The following is a 16663-nucleotide window of genomic DNA, read 5'->3' on the forward strand; positions in this document are numbered from 1 at the left end:
CACCTGGTGCTCATCACGACAGGTGCTGTCCTTCATCCCCATCACCTGTTCCCTCATCCCCCGCCTCCCCTCTGGTCACCATCAGTGTGTTCTCTGTAGTTCAGTCTGTTTCTTGGTTTGCCTCTGTCTCTTTTTTTCCCCCTTATGTTCATCTGTTTTTTTCTTAGATTGCACATATGAGTGAAATCTTATGGTATTTGTCTTTCTCTGACTGGCTTAGTTCACTTAGCATAATACCCTCTAGTTCCATCCACGGATGAAAGTATCTTAAAAGGCATGATTACCCGACACCGCGCCATGTTGTACCTTTTACACCCACCCCCCTTTGGTGACCGCTACCTTCTGTGGTGACGCTTGTGCACGAAAGCCCTTGGCTGCAGCCGCAACACGAGCTCCCAGCCTGTACTGTAGCTACGGCATGTGGGCAGAGGCACCTTGAAGGGAAAAGGTGCCAAGTCCTAGCAAGTCGGATGGGGTTTTCAGAGCAGAATCCCAAGAACTGGGCCACAGGACAGCCTGGGAATCACAGCGCGGATAGTGTCACAGCTGTGATAAGAATTGAAACATCGGCATGTGGTGATTTAAGCGTCAGAGTCTTCTCTGCTTTCTCCTCTTGGACAATGGCTGATGCTTGTTCTCAGCCTTTTCCTTTTCGAGGCTCCCAAAGACTTCCCTTTTGTATCACGGGTTTTTTCCTCAGATGTAGTTCACTTCCGCCGAAGCTGGGGCATTTATATAAACCAAGCTCTGCTGTGACCCGCTGTTGTACGTAATCAACACTGGGCTAAGATGGAGATGGAAATATAAAGGTGTTCTCCACTATCTACCCCTACTTGCCGTTTAGCACTCAAATCATCTTTCATCCAAGATTAAAAGGGCTCACTCGCTGCAAGAAATGTTTTTTCCGTCTTTGATGTTCCGTTAAAGTTATACTTAACATCGCTGCCTTTTCTACTATGGAAGCCTGTAGAAAATAAATAGCAGGGAATAATGTTGATGTTGAACCAGACTATCTTGGATTCTTGTGGAACGTCCCCTCTCTGCATTGCTCACCTGTGAAATGCCTCCTTCCCGGGCCGGTTGCAAGGACTCAAGGAGCTAACGCACATAAGTTGCTTAGCGCAGTTCTTGGAATGGGCAACCCCCTTAGCAAATGTGTGCTCTGCCCCTCTGCCTCCCTCTCCTCTTCTTCTCTTTCTTTTCTTTCCCTGCCTTCTCTCAAAGTCTTGATTAACTCTTTTATTATAAAATTATTTTCACCATGAAGCGAACAACCGTAGTGCCTAAACATGTCAACATTGCAACAGGATGTCACTGAATAAATGTGTTCTCTCATTGTTTTTCTGGCTATGTTATTCTTCTGTGAGTATGTCATTAGCATAACCGCCCACGTATTCAATGCCTCACTCCAAATGACACTCCATTTCCACCCCTTATTCCACCATATGCTCTTGTTACGTGATGTCTAAAGTGGTCATGATGGACTCTTCACAGATGTACGGGATTTTTCGATAGTAAGCATCTAATCTAAATATCTAAGCCAAGACTGACTGGCCTCTGCCACTGAAAAAGCTTTCGGGATGTCTTTTCCTATGATTATAAGGCTGAGTGCTCAGGAAAGGCAGACTCATTTCAATAAAATTACAAACACAGGATAACTAGCAAAGTACATCTGCTGCTGGGGAGAATAATTATGTTCCAAAGCATACGTTATTTAGGACAGTGCTCTATAGAGATATGTCATTACTCCCTTCCATTACTATGGATAATTAAGAGTTGATTGGTACTTAAAACACAGTGAACTTTATGCATGGGAAATAGAAATTAATATTTTGTTATTCCCTGCCTTTGTTGCTTGCAGGGCTAAAAATCTGCTGACCATAGGCTCAGCCAACCCAGGCCCTGAACTCATGAAAGTCTCATGTGGCAAAACAGTGGAAGTCTGAAGCCCACTGAGGTGGGTGGGATCAGTGTCTTGACCCCTCGTCACACCATACACCAGTGTCTCTATTGACTGCAGAGCACAGGGGAATAGTAGCAGGAGTTGGGAGAAACTATAACAGGAACAGAAGACACAGTCACCTACATGGAAAAAAACAGCGTTCTTAAATCACCAAGATCAAGGGAATTTAACCAGTTCTGCTCGGAATAGGGCAAAGGGGGAGACGATGGGGAATCTTAGTTATCTGGTAGTGATCAGAATCATTCAGGTTGGGGGGCGCCTGGGTGGCACAGCGGTTAAGCGTCTGCCTTCGGCTCAGGGCGTGATCCCGGTGATCCGGGATCGAGCCCCACATCAGGCTCTTCCGCTATGAGCCTGCTTCTTCCTCTCCCACTCCCCCGGCTTGTGTTCCCTCTCTCGCTGGCTGTCTCTCTCTCTGTTGAATAAATAAATAAAATCTTTAAAAAAAAAAAAAAAAGAATCATTCAGGTTGGGAGATCCTTTCAAAATCGTGTAAGGTAACAAGAGGAGGGTCCAGCTGGCAGGTAAGGGCGGTCCCAGAGCCCCCTCCAACAGAACTGAGGTGCAGAACCAGGTTCCCATTCTAGAATCCAGCTCCAGTTTTACCCCAATAGAGGAAAACCAAAGCAGAAATACTGGGTGGAACTGAACTTGTCAGGTGGCAGACCTTGAGTGTTCATGGCAGTCAGGACACATCAGACAGGGGGAGAGTGAATATTTTCACAGCTGGAAAATTCTACTGAGACATCAGACACTAGTGAAAGAGTTCATCATGGTGACATCTTTCACCTTAAAGATCAATTCTTAATTAAGAATCAATGAGGTAAAATTAAACACATCAGCGTTTAACTAATGTGGGCCAGGTGAGGTGAGGTGACTGGGGGGCACATGGTCTTATAGAAGTTGGCTGCTTTGTCCGGTGCTCAACTAGAGGAACCGTGATCTGCCAGTTCTGGAGAAATCCTGGCATGGTGGACTCGCTGAGAAATGGTTTCTTAGCCTCCTGTAGGACTCATAAATACGAACGCAATACATCTAGCCAGCATCCCTCCCATAAAGATTAGAGAGGAAAGAATGGTTTAATGTGACATCTGACAAAGATGTGATGAAGTCTCAAACAATTATTACTGACATGGCCTGAGCACTTTTCTCAGGTTGAACTTATTCTATGTCTTAATGTTTTAATTCGTTTAATTCTCACAGTTCTGTAACGTACGTATTATCATTATTCCCATTTCACAGGTGAGGAACCAAGGCACAAAGCAGATGACGTCACCTGACACAGCTAGTTAAGTGGCAGGGTTCGTATTTAACCCAGGAGACTGGCTTTGGAACCTGAACATTCAACAGCCAGCTAATTCCACTAAATCATTACAGTTGTGGCTGGAAGACAGGGAGATTTAAATCTGTGTTACCAACTTCAGCATATTATTAGAAAAGACTCTTCAACCCTACCTTCATCTGAAGAAAGGCAGGCTTATGTTGAAAAAGAATTAAGATCTTCACGGGAGAGTAGCCGTATGATATATCATCCAAACTGGGACACTTGCAAAAGGAAAAGGCTATTAATAACTTCACCGGGAAAACTGGGACACATGGTCATCCTACTTACAGGTAAGTTTCAACCTTCAAGACCTGCAGGGCACTGGTGAAATCGTAGGTTTCCATGCCTGTTATACACGAACACACGTATATTACTGTTGTCTTCTCTAGACGAGGTGTCTGTATCTGATGGGCGATTTGAAGGATGTTCGAGGATAATTTTGTCTGTGCCCGCCTTACCCTTGGGTGATAGAATTTACCCCCTACACAGAAACCACCCCACAGAGGCAGGTTAAGTAAGCATTTTCAAATAAGTGCTCTTATGGAGCAGGTTAGCCAATTGGTAGAAAAACGTTTTTGAGAGATTCTGCAGGGACCGATAACTTTTGATTTCCTTCAAGAATTAGTATGAATTCCAAACAAATGACGCTTGCAAAGAGCTTTTTTTTTTTTAATTTTATCATGTTATGTTAGTCATCCTACAGTACATCATTAGTTTTTGATGTAGTGTTCCATGATTCTTTGTTTGTGTGTAACACCCAGTGTTTTAAAACTGCAAGCAGATTAATACATTTCTTTGGTTAACTTCATCCATTCACAGAATTTGTTGAGCTGCCATGTGAGACACTTTGCTAGGTGCTGGAGATACAGTAGGAAACACACAGACTGGCAAAAACAAAAGCAAAACAACCAAAAAACCCCAACCAGTCAGGCTAGTTGTACGTAGAGGGAAGTGATAGCATGAATGGAAAATAGAGGGGTGTGTGATGGAGTAATTGGGGTGTAGTGTCAGGATAGGGAAGGTAGGCTGTGGTCAGGGAAGGCATCCTCAAGGAAGGGACATTTGATCTGAGATATTCACGACAGGCAAGTGCAAAGGCCTTCTGAGGGAATGGGCACAGCAAGGAGGCTCCCGTGACTACAGGGGTTGAGAGGTGTGGAGGGAGGGAAGGGTTAGCCATGCAGCTCCTGAGCCCTGCACATGTCTGTCACCATCCCGTCATCCCTCGGGCCTTGGCTGTGTTTAGTGAGGAATGGGAGTGGACAATGTCAGGATCTGGCTGGGGTCAGGCCTCACTGGGCTGCATACCTCCTTCCACAGTGGTGGGCCCAGGGCAGAGCAGACCCCAGACACAAATGCAGGTACAGGCAATGCAGGCCGCTCTGAACTTCACCGTAACAGTATCAGGTGGCCTTCCCCCAGTCACGGGGTAGGCCAACAGGAGTGGCAATAAAGGAGTATGAAAAATCAAGTCTTTCTGCTTCCTTGTATCCCCATTTCCTGTGAGTGTTTCAGTAGACGGGCTGTTTCTTTCTCCACAATAAAATGACCTTTGAAAGCTTTTCTGACTGACAGAGATGAGAGGTCACTGTGTAAAACATACCGGAGCGGGGAGAGGCTATCCCGTGGCAGGCTCTTTTGGATGCCTGTGGGACCGGGAGAGCAGGTGCACCAGCCCCTCCCATCAGCTCCGCCTTGGCCGGTTACCCTGACCTGAGACGCACCAGCTGCTTGGGGCACGGCCTCCCTGATCCAGGCAATCAAATCAGACCGTCTTCGAGACATCGTTCTTCTGGGTGGTTAACTACTCTGGGGTTTAAAGGATGGAATTCACAGCCTAGAAAACGGAAAACCACATGGCTTCCTGCAAACTCTAACTTAGATACGTAAGCCCAGCTCCCTATCGGACCTCTCCCCTTAGATGCTGATGTTCCAGCTATCCCTGAGTAGCCAGAGGCACAAAGGAGAGGGAGCTGGTTTCCCCAGTCTTCCTTAATTCATATACGTGGGCCGGCTGCGTAAGACCAACCTCCTGTGCGGAGACCTCTTTCCTGGGGCGGGGGGGAGGTAAAGGAGACAAAGGAGGAGGGCCCCGGGCAGGGGACAGTCTCACAACGGGGCATCTCTCCTCAAGGCGATGGAAACTCCTTTTGTACCCAGGCTTGAGCAGCATGAGACGTTCAACGTCTGTAGCGTTTTCAAGGAAGAAGCCCAGGGGTAGAATCAAGTGTCAGTGTGCCATTCAGAGAGGCAGGATTCTTCCAAAGTTGCTACATTAGAAAAGGGATCATTCTGGGGCGCTTGGGTGGCGTAGTCGTTAAGCGTCTGCCTTCGGCTCAGGGCGTGATCCTGGCGTTCTCAGATCAAGCCCCACGTCAGGCTCCTCCACTATGAGCCTGCTTCTTCCTCTCCCACTCCCCCTGCTTGTGTTCCCTCTCTCACTGGCTGTCTCTGTCTCTGTCAAAAGGTAAATAAAATCTTTAAAAAAGAAAAAAGAAAAGGGATCATTCAAATTCACTCCTAGCTAATGTGTTACGCGTGGGGGCAGCCAGTTCACTGTTCTCCCCCCTGAAAGGGTCATGTGCTCTTGTGCTTCTATACATTTAGTTATATTGAGCTCTCTGCCCAAAAGTCACCCCCACCTCAGGAACCTTTACTCTGCTCTTACAAGCGTTGCAAGATTCAGTTTAGGATTAGTGACTATAGGAAGCCTTTCCAGAAGTCTCAACACTGACCTGGGAGCATCCCCCACCCCCACCCCACCACCTGCAGTCCTGATCACCCCAGGGATGCCTCTACGGGAGCCAGGACATGCCTTGAAATTCCACAGACGTGTATTTATGGTAGGTGCTGTCTTAGGCACTGAAGCAATAGGAGACTAAAATCCCCGCTCTAAGAGCACTTATTTCTGGTGGGGGAAAACAGGCCACATATGAATGAATACGTTCTTGTAATAGGATGCCATGAAGCTGTAAAAGGGATCAGGAAGAGATGAATAGCTTGCTCTGTGATCTCCAGGATCTATGACTCGTCTAGTAAAATCCCGGATTTGTTGGATCGCTTCCGTGTGATGTCACTTAATTTGTTTTTCTAGTGCCTGTGTTTTCAATAAACTACGTAGATCTAGAGGTTGGATTGAATTCACAGTTTTGTTTGTTTGTTTTTTGCAAAAATGCCTTGTCAGCAGTGTACTTCCTATTGTATCACATCATAAGGTACGTAATTTCTAGTGTGCTTCATTTGTGCTTAGAGCTTTCAAATGAAACTAAAGAAGGTTAACCAAAGGCTAGTAAAAGTGATTACCTATAGGGGAATAAAGGAACAGGGATATAAGTAAGACTTCTCTGAGTGTGTCTTGTTGAAACTGTATAAATATTTATGTAATTTAGAAAGAGTAATCCAGGCTGAGGGACCAGCATGTGCAAATGACCAGAGAGAGGCACACGCCTGGTTCATTCAAGAGAGATCAAGGTCAGTGAGTAATTTCTGGTTTACTTGTTTGCCTTCCTGCTAGCTGGTAAGCTTTTGAAGAAAGGACCGACAACTTTCATCTTTCATCAGCTCAGCTTTTGTATAGTGCCTGTCACACAGGCTCTGTTTGATGCATATTGGTTGAATAAATGAGCATCAATAAAGCACGATTAGGGTCCCATTGCCACAAAGTCACAAATCTATAATTTTCGTCAGTCTCCTCTGATCAATCAGAGGAAGGTTAGATAGTTAAAACAGGATAACTGAGGCAAAATAAAAATATCAAATATTGGCATGCTATTAAAGATCTTCAGTGTACATGGAAACCTACAAACCACACCGCTCCTCGGAGTGTAACACTTCAGAGCCATCTTTCTTTTTATTAGGTATGCCCGTGTTTTATTATTACAACTGTTTAAAGGCAAAAATTTAATAAAAACAAAACATGAATACTTAGCTTTTAAATAAGATAAAAGTAAACTGAATTTTTTAAATAAGTAAAATTAGAATGATAAATACCTAATAAATCAATACTTTAAAATAAGCAAATAATTAAAAATCATAAGTAATTTAAATACCTGAGCTCATTTATTTCCTAGATGAGAGTAAAATGAAGATCTCAGTCCTCTGCTGAGTCCATCTCCACACATGCATCTGTGTACGTCATCCCAACACGTGTGCCGATTTTAGAGCGGAATCAGGTAGGACCCATGAGTCACTGATCTTCCTTCAGTTTATGTCTTCCTGGGTTGAGGCACCCAACCGAATGCAAAATAAAGGAAGGGGACATTTTATTGGCCTCTGAGAGGTTGGAGATGCATATTTAGAAGGCCTTGTTGCAGTAAATAAGGAGGTCATGAGCAAGTCTTACCTGAATCACTTGGGAAGGATGGTTCTTTACAGTAAGCCATTTCCTGGAACACAAAAGGGTGGGCATATTCGTACCCCTGACCACTAAAACAACTGTTTTCAGGAGAACAGGGCTCAGGTAAAGCTCAAAATTGTCAAAGCCAAGATCTGGGCACTAGATATGGTCATATTAACATTGCGACGTTGCTGTTCCCAGGTCCTCTTAATGGACAGAGCTAGGGAGACAGATCATATAGATACAAAGATACAGATACAGACACACAGAAATGTCTGTATTTCTGTATCTACCTATGTATATTGAAGACATGAGTTCTTACAGTTACCTCCAATTCCAATTCAACACCACAGGGTTCATTCGAGTTTGCTTCATTTCCATGTTTGAAACTCCATTCTCCAACAGGGGTATCAACCTAGTATATTAACTTCTATGTGCAATCATCCAGGATGTAACCACCATCTGTTGCCCTCACTGCTCCCCTCCTGGCATGGGTGTCCTCCTCACCCCACTGGATTCCTGACATCCTGTACTAGGTTATCCCACTCAGGCTCCCGCCCTCGCAGGTGCACTTCCCACCCTGCTTGGGCCCTGATGCCTGGGTTCCAGCTGCTCCTCTGCCACAGGAACACCCTTCTCAACCCGTGGTGCTCAGAGCACTCCTTACCACTGCCCCTGCACACATGTACACCTTGCTTAGCCCACCCAGTAGATGGCTTTGGGCTGAACTGTACAGGAAGGGAATGAAGAGAGGAATTAGAAGAGAAAGATGACCTAACAAGTCTGATGCCAATTTGATGTCCTTTCTCTTACTACTGAATCCATTCATTTTTACATAACACACACACAACACACACAAACTCCATTTTTATTATTATTTTAGTTTAGTTTATAAATGAAACTTTTACTTTTATTTAATGGAATATATGAACAACTAACAGGTGAAAACGATTTAAAAACACTACATGTTTACTTAAGTCGTACTGGATAACATTTATTTTTGTCCTCAGTAGTCGATCTTTTAGAAGACGAAACTCCCTGTAGGATTATTGATGCTACATTTATTTATATTTACGAAAAAATAAATTGAAACAACAAAAATTAAAAAAAGAACTGAATCGATCTTTCTGCCTGTATGCTCCAGGTTCTTTTCTCCCTTTAAAATCCGATAGTTTACTAAGCTAGGTCCCCACGTTGGCCGTCCTGGGTTGATTTTCCCAAGTTCACGGCGCGTACTTTTAGTATGTAGGTTTAAGGCTGCTTTGTATTTAAAGAGTTTTCTTGAATTGTAGCAAAGCACTGTAACTTCAAAGCAATTGGTATTTCCCGCCCCCTTCCAGGACATCCCTCCAGCACAGGGAAATTCTTTGCCCAGAAGGGCACTTCCGTGGAAAATTTCGAGGTGTAGGGACTGAACTTCGACGAGCTTCTAACTCGAAAATTTTGGAGAGGAAACAGAATACCGTTGGTATCGTGCAAGGCACGTAATAAACGTACAGTGACATTACTACTGCGGCGGGAGAGTCCAGTTTACGAAGGGAGCGCAGCAACCCAACTTACTTTGCAAAGTCTCCCCTGAATTCTGAACTTGGCGTAAGCACCTGAGCCTTAAGCAGCGCTCACATCCCCGCATGCTCCGTACGTGGAGCAGCGCCCCTCCTACCCCCTCCAGGCGGAAGTCTCCTTTTGTTTATTAAATTACGACAGTCGTAAACTGCGATTTTTGTGCCGGCTTCCTAGTTTTACGACTACAACAATGGCGGCTACCAGTGGTAGATTTGAAAGTGCAAGGAGTATCGAAGAACGTAAAGAACAGACCAGGATTGCCAGGGCCGAGGTGTTGCGCCAGGTATCTCCGTTTTGGGGCTTTTGGAATCATTTAGAATCGTGGGAGTGGACGGTTCCTGGGAACTTGGCCTCTGGCTCGCCTCCTTCACCCCCTCCCCTCTCGTCACCTCAGTGTCTCACCTATCTGGGTGAGGGTCTCCCCTTGGGATGCGCGAAAACTCTTGGTTATTTCCCGCCTACCTAGATGCGTTGGCAGTCTCCGACTGCTCTTTCTCTTTTTAGGAAGACCCGTTTCTTGAGTTTCCTTACTTTTTAATTTATCCATTCTTCATACTTTCATTACTTGATTCTGCGCTGCGCAGTTTTGAGGGACTCCACAACTAATGACGACTCTCCCAGCGCCATTTGACAGCCTTAGTCCTCGATCTTGTATCTGAAACAAGGATTTACGTTTTCAGAAACACACGTGAGGCACATTGGAATAGACTGACCGTTTCCCTCTCTTATTATTGGTATCAATTCCAGGGTTATTGTAAATCCTTACTGATCCATACGAGGGTTGACAGAAGAGACTCAGAAAATTTAGCCCCTCGAAAAAGGTTAGAAGCATGGTATTTTTCACTAAGATTGAGATGTATAGAGGTAATTTATAAAGAATGGGGGAAGTAAACTGTATTATCTGACAAGATGTAGAAAGTGTGGCAATAAAGGGGAAAATTTGTATCTGGAGAGCAACATAGGATACAAGTGAAGGTTTTTGTTTTTATTGGTTTTAAGACGGAAGAATTTTAAATAAGTGCAGATGAAAAGGAGCTGGGGCGGGGGGGGAGGCATAACGACTATGCCCAGAATTTAAGGTGAAGAGTGGGCGATTAGTATTGGACAGGTGAAAGGTTGTTATTGTTTTCAGATTTCAGTATATGTAACCTATATGCATAATAAATGTTCTTCATCCTTTTTGATGTTTCAGGCAGTTTTTGGGGCGTGTTGGGTTTGTAAGCTAAGGTAAATTTTATAGTGGAGATAAGCATCGAGTTTGAGAAGGACCAAAACCAGCTTTGGAGTTTGGAGAGAGAATGAAAAGGCAGAAGCAACCTCCTAGGAGGAACTAATTTTGACTGTTGTTGAAAGGTGAATATAAATTAGCTGTATGATTATTTGGTTTTAGAAAGATGATTCTTCCTGAAGCATTTTGGGAGCTTGGGTAGAAGGATATGATCATTACAGATGGAAGGCATGGTCAGTCACCTGACATGGCATGATCAGTTCCAGAAGTCTCAGTCAGTAGCAGTGGGATACTGAAGGAAAAAGGAGATTCAAGTCCTCTTTTAAGGTAGGGTGCTTAGGGAGAGAGGAGGATCTACTATAGGTCCCAGGATTCTGTCCTTGATTCACTAGAGATTGGTGATGTGATTGGTAATGTGGAAGGAGAGTTTTGTTTTGTTTTTAATCTTTCCTGCACTTTGGTAGAAGCAAATTCCTGGCAAGGGACAGACAATGACTGATGAGACCTTATATGAAAGTGGAAAATGGTTTTATTTTATTTTATTTTTTGTGAAAAGCAATTGGATAAGTTGTTAATTTTTCTTTTTTCATTGTTTCAGGCTAAAGTCAATTTTGAAAAGGAAGAAAGGCGTAAAGAACTTAAACGAGTTCGGGGTGAGGATACATGGATGCTACCTGATGTGAATGAGCGAATTGAACAGTTCTCACAGGTGAATACTAACAGGTTCACTTGATGTAACAGATCTGTCGTTTTTTGCACTTACTCAAGTTAATATTGGAAGAGCAACTTTATATACTATTTTCAGAATTTACAGGATGACTATCACATAAGTGGCATTACTAATTTTATATCTCTGGCAGAAATAATATATTTTAATATTTTGGATGTTATAACACTGGATGGATTTTGTTACTTGAGTTGACTGGTAGAAAGCTTAGCAAATTTCTGGCCCACTTGTATCAAGCTTATGGATCTAAAAAATTATGCATTTTAAAGTTTAATGTCATTTTTTTTTGGTCTGAATTCTTGTTTTCCATTTCCATAATTTTAATTTCTGCTGTCCTGTTATATTTTATATGGCCTAATAATCTTTTATAAGTTCTTTTTGGGCCACAGAAAATATATGTATATGTATATGTGTGTGTGCACTTGAGTATAAATGTATTTATTTGATTATATCTGTCAGATGAATCTGTAAATAAATTAAGACTAAAACTTCCCTCATTTTTCTGAGAAGATAGCTATATGATTTATTAGTGGTGCATATATTATAGAAGCATGTTAAAGTTTCTCAGAAGATTTTATTTTGTTGTCATATGTGTTGTCTCATTTCATGAAAATGTAGTTTTTGGAATACAGATTTTTTTTACCTCAAAATGTTTGTTTTAATGTAAGTTAAAACCAAATTCCTTTCTTACCTCTTTAAAACAATCATTTTTAGGAACACTCTGTGAAGAAAAAGAAGAAAAAAGACAAGCACTCAAAAAAAGCAAAGAAAGAGAAGAAAAAAAAGAGTAAGAAACACAAGTATGAAAAAAGCAATGAATCAACAGATAGTTCATCAGTAAGTATATGTTAAAGCTAACCAAAGCAGCTACTTGAGAAAATTGTATTTAAAGGAGAAATGTATAGGAACTTAAAAAATATATGAGAACTTAAAAAATATTACTAGTTAGCGTATGAAAGTGCCTGGGAAACATCTACTGGGAGATAGGAAATATTGGAAATACGGATCTTAAGTTACAGAGAAAGGTAGGAGGATGGGGATACGATTTAGGAGTCATTGCTCGGTGAAGCTGTTCAAATGGATGGATTGCCCAGGGAAGTTGAAGAGAAAGGAACACCAACACTGAGGAATCAGACGGGAGTTAAGGCCATCAAGTAAAAGTAGTTGGAAAATTTGAAGGAGATGCAAGGAGACACCAGTACTGTAAAAATAAAAGAGTTTTAAGACATTTGAGAGTCTAGGGATGCCTGGGTGGCTTAATCGGTTGGGCTTCTGCCTTTGGCTCAGATCATGATCCCTGGGTGCTGGGATTGACCCCCGCCTCAGGCTCCTTGCTCATTGGGGAACCTGCTTCTCTCTCTGCCTCTGCCTGCTCTGCCTTCTTGTGTGTGGTCTCTCTCTGACACATAAATAAATAAAATCTTAAAAAAAAAAAAGACATTTGAGAGTCTATTACTCTTGTTTATTTTTTAATAGAAATTAACATTTAAGTCTTTAAAATAGGACATGCTTATATGTTTATCTTTTGGGCCAAAAGGAACGGAATGCTGTCTTGGCTGTGTCTCTAGCCAGTTCTGGGATGAGAGCACTCACAGAGGAGGGGTAAACCTTTCACACTGATTTTCAGGGAAAAAGAGGTATATTGTTGGGGTGCCTGGGTGGCTCAGTTGGTTAAGCCTTCGACTCTTGATTTCAGCTCAGATCATGATCTCAGGGTCGTGAGATAGAGCCCTACATCGGGCTGCATGCTGGGCATGGAGTCTGCTCAAGATTCTTTCTCTCCCTCTGCCCCTCCCCTTGCTTGTGTGCACTCTCTCTAAATCTTTCAAATAAACCTTAAAAAAAAAATAGGTACATTGTGGTTAGAGAGTGATGAGCTAGAGATGTTGAGGGATAGTTGGTCTTCTAAGTATGATTTTCAGATGGTCGTATGTGCAGTTGAATCACCAAATTCCAAAGTCTGGTCCTCTTGCACTTTTAGGAACTGAGTTTTTGGCAGTACACCCTGAGATGATAAATGGCTGATGAAAGCTTATCTTATATGAGGATGCAGTTTATTAATTCATAGTGAGAAATATATCTGGATAGTTTTGTCAAGTAGCCAGCCTATTTTTGTGATGGTAGGAATGTTTAAGTTATATAGAAAAAAGTTGTTAGGTGTAATTCAGGACAAAGTCAGTTAGAAAATCTTAAAGTGAAAAGAAGGTAGAGGCACTGTTTCCACAATTGTGGGTTAAGTTGTTGATCCCATTGAGATCTTGAAAAAATTAAGTTATCCTTTTTCCAAAAAGAAATTTATATACAAAGTTGTTTATTTCAGTGGGATTTATAAAACTCCCTGGAGTTTAGGCAGAGATCACAGGTTAAGAATCTCTGTCCGTGGGGACAGATCTGCTAGGCTGAGTAAACATTTATGTGTTTTGCATAAGGGTACTTGCTTGCCCTTATTAGAGATACATTGTTCTGTTATTTTTCTTTGTTCTTTCCTGGAAATACAGTTGACCTTTGAACCAACATGGGTTTGAACTTCATGGATCCACTTAGAAGCAGATGGTTGTTAGATAAATACAGTACAGTTCCGTAAATGTATTTTCTCTTCCTAATAATTTTCTTAACATTTTCTTTTCTCTAGCTTACTTTATTGTAAGAATACAGTGTATAATACATATAACATACAACATACATGTTAATCTTGTTTAACTTATCAGTTAATCTTCTGGTTAACCATAGGCTATTAGTAAAGTTTTTTGGGGAGTCCAAAGTTATATGTAGATTTTTGACTGTGTGTTGAGTCAGCACCCTTAACCTCCTCTTTGTTCAAGGATCACCTGTGTATATAAGTCTTTTTGTTGCAACATACAATATGTACATTTTTACATATCTAATAAGTTGTATAACTGTACCTTAAAGAGAGTCATTTGAATGAATGCTTGGTGTTCGTATTGCACTGGAGTAGAAGGAAGAATGAAAGAAGCTTGTACGGACAGTGAGGGGAAGGAAAGACGGATAGTTAGAGGAGTCTGACTTATCGTGAAGTCTTTTTGAGAAAATGTCTTTAGGGAAAGAGGGGTAAATAATATTAAGGAGGCTAAGTTTGGATTAGCAAGGATTCGGGAAAGGGGTAAGCTTTGATCATTAGTAGGAGCACTCTCTCATCTGAGCTATGAGGGCGTTGTTAAGATGTGAAAAATACAGAGAAATGGGGAGGTGTGTGGAGAAGGGGAGTAGATTTTTAGTGGTGTTTTTCTGTTTTCTGTTTCCTTTGTGAAGTAGCAGTTCAGATCATCTGAGAAGATAATTTGGGAGTAAAAGTAGGATGAAGGATGAAGAGATAGTGTAGATTTGAAACAGTGTTGTTTAGGTAATACAAAAGAAGCAAATGAATGGCTGAATAGTGTTGAATGATCCACGTGAGGTTGGAAAGCAGATCTTGACTTTGGCAAGGTCTCTCTCTCTCTTTTTATAACTTTTAAAATCAACTTTACGGGGGCGCCTGGGTGGCACAGCGGTTAAGCGTCTGCCTTCGGCTCAGGGCGTGATCCCGGCGTTGTGGGATCGAGCCCCACATCAGGCTCCTCCGCTATGAGCCTGCTTCTTCCTCTTCCACTCCCCCTGCTTGTGTTCCCTCTCTCACTGGCTGTCTCTCTCTGTCAAATAAATAAATAAAATCTTTAAAAAAAAAAAATAAAATCAACTTTACGGAGCTATAATTTACATATAATAAAAGGCTCTCATTTGAAGTGTACTCTGTAATGAGTATACGTGTTTAAGCCTGTCAGTTAAGATACAGAACATTTCTTTTCCCCAGAAGGTTCTTCATGGCCCTTTGGGGTCAGTCCCATCCAGGCCTCCCTTTTCTCCCACCCTGCATTGGGCAACCATGGATCCGCCATAGCATACCATAGATGAGTCTTCCTTGTTCTGGAATTTCGTACGAATAGATTCATGTAATCTCTTTTTTGAGGGTGGCTTCTTTGCCTCAGCATTCTGCTTTTGCAGCTCGTTAATGTTGCATGTATCAGTTCCTTCTTTTTTATTGCTCTATTTCATTGTGAGGCTGTACGACAGTTGGCTCATCTGTTTATTTTATTTTTAAAGATTTTATTTATTTATTTGTCAGAGAGGTGAGGGGGAGAGAGAACAAGCAGGGGGAGTGGCAGGCAGCGGGAGAAGCAGGCTGCCCGCCGAGCAGAGAGCCCGATGTAGGACTCAGTCCCAGGACCCTGGGATCATGACCTGAGCCAAAGGCAGACGCTTAACCACCCAGGCGTCCCGCTCATCCGTTTACATTTTGAAAGTCATTTGGGTTGTTTTAGTTTGGGGCTATCATGAATAACACTACTATGAATGTTTGTGTATAGTCTTTTTGTGGACACATCTTTATTTCCGTTGGGAAAAATGCCACTCTTTTCCAAAGTGGTTGGATCGTTTTATAATCCTGCCAGTTGGGTATGAGAGTTCCAGTTATTCCGTATCCTCGCTGTGACTTGGTATCGTCAGTCTTTGTACTTTCCAGCCATCCTACTGTGTGTGTAGTAATCTTATGTGATATTTCCTTCAAGACCAATGATGTAGAGAAGCTTTGTAACTCTGGATTTTTTGCTTATCAGTGAGCCATTTTGAGTTAATTTTTGTTTATGGTATGTAGTAATTCTCAAAGTTTATTTTTTCCATATGGATTTCTAGTTGTTCCAGTATTATTTGGTGAAAAGGCTGTTCTTTGTCTTTTGAATTACTTGGGCTCCTTTGTTGAGAATCAATTGAACAGTTACTTTTGAGTTAATATCTAGACTCTATATTCTGTCCCGTTGAGCTACACATCTCTCGTTGTCCAATAAACACACTTTCTTAATTACTTAGCTTAAGGTTAAGTCTTACAATCAGGTAGTGTAAATTCTGTGATTTTTTTCTTTTTGTAAATTTTGGTTACTCTGAGTTCATTGTTTTGCATCAATAGATCAACTTTGGGAGAATTAATATAATAAAAGAGCCAGTCTTCCCACCATCATGTTTGTGGTATATCTCTCTCCAGCTATTTAAGTCTTCTTTAATTTCTCTCATAGTGTTTTGGAATTTTCAGTGTAGAGGTCTTCTGTATCTTTTGTTATAGTTTTTCTATTTTATTTTCTTGAGTTACTACTGTAAGTGGAATCTTTAAAAAATAAGTGGCAGTTTCCATATATTTGCAACTAGTATATACATTTATATTTGGTTTTTGTATACAGGTTTTTCCTGCTCTCTGAAAGTTTGTTTTATGCCACTTTGCTTTTGTGAAAGTTCAATGTTAGTACCTGTTTTTGCTAACCAAAAGAAATCTGAAGATGATTTTCACTTTTATGAAATGATAATTGCTTCTTTATTTTATGCCATTTTGGCTTACACAGGGTTTCATAGGAATGCTCTACTTTGGATAGTGGAGAAACCTGTATTTACCTTGTATCTTGTCACCTTTCTAAATTTAAGTACTAGCATTCGTAGCTTTTTTTTTTTTTTTTTTTTTTTGGTTTTTTTTTTGGGGG

The 16663-nt window shown here is 41.7% G+C and overlaps 1 protein-coding gene and 1 long non-coding RNA gene across 4 annotated transcripts in view; one reads left to right on the forward strand and one right to left on the reverse strand.

The window, feature by feature from the left end:
• Window positions 1-3418: 3418 nt before the first annotated feature.
• On the reverse strand, window positions 3419-9290 carry LOC103662430. Its single transcript, XR_568440.2, has 4 exons — window positions 9184-9290; window positions 7630-7672; window positions 7337-7502; window positions 3419-3508 (listed from the first exon to the last, which is right to left on the reverse strand). It is a non-coding gene; the product is annotated as an uncharacterized LOC103662430 (long non-coding RNA).
• The window catches only part of CWF19L2 (CWF19 like cell cycle control factor 2), a 125101-nt gene continuing 115793 nt past the window's right edge, over window positions 7356-16663 (forward strand). For 2 of the 3 annotated variants that reach the window (XM_008690125.2, XM_040631266.1), the window contains exons 1-3: window positions 9329-9472; window positions 11016-11126; window positions 11859-11981. In XM_008690125.2, coding sequence (XP_008688347.2) covers window positions 9380-9472; window positions 11016-11126; window positions 11859-11981 — 327 coding nt within the window. In that variant the 5' untranslated portion in view covers window positions 9329-9379. Of the gene's footprint in view, window positions 7460-9328; window positions 9473-11015; window positions 11127-11858; window positions 11982-16663 lie in introns of those variants that run through there. The other variant, XM_040631267.1, reaches the window with a different exon arrangement.

The sequence above is a fragment of the Ursus maritimus genome, unplaced genomic scaffold (genome assembly GCF_017311325.1).
Source record: "Ursus maritimus isolate PB19 unplaced genomic scaffold, ASM1731132v1 scaffold_16, whole genome shotgun sequence".
Lineage (NCBI taxonomy): Eukaryota > Metazoa > Chordata > Mammalia > Carnivora > Ursidae > Ursus > Ursus maritimus.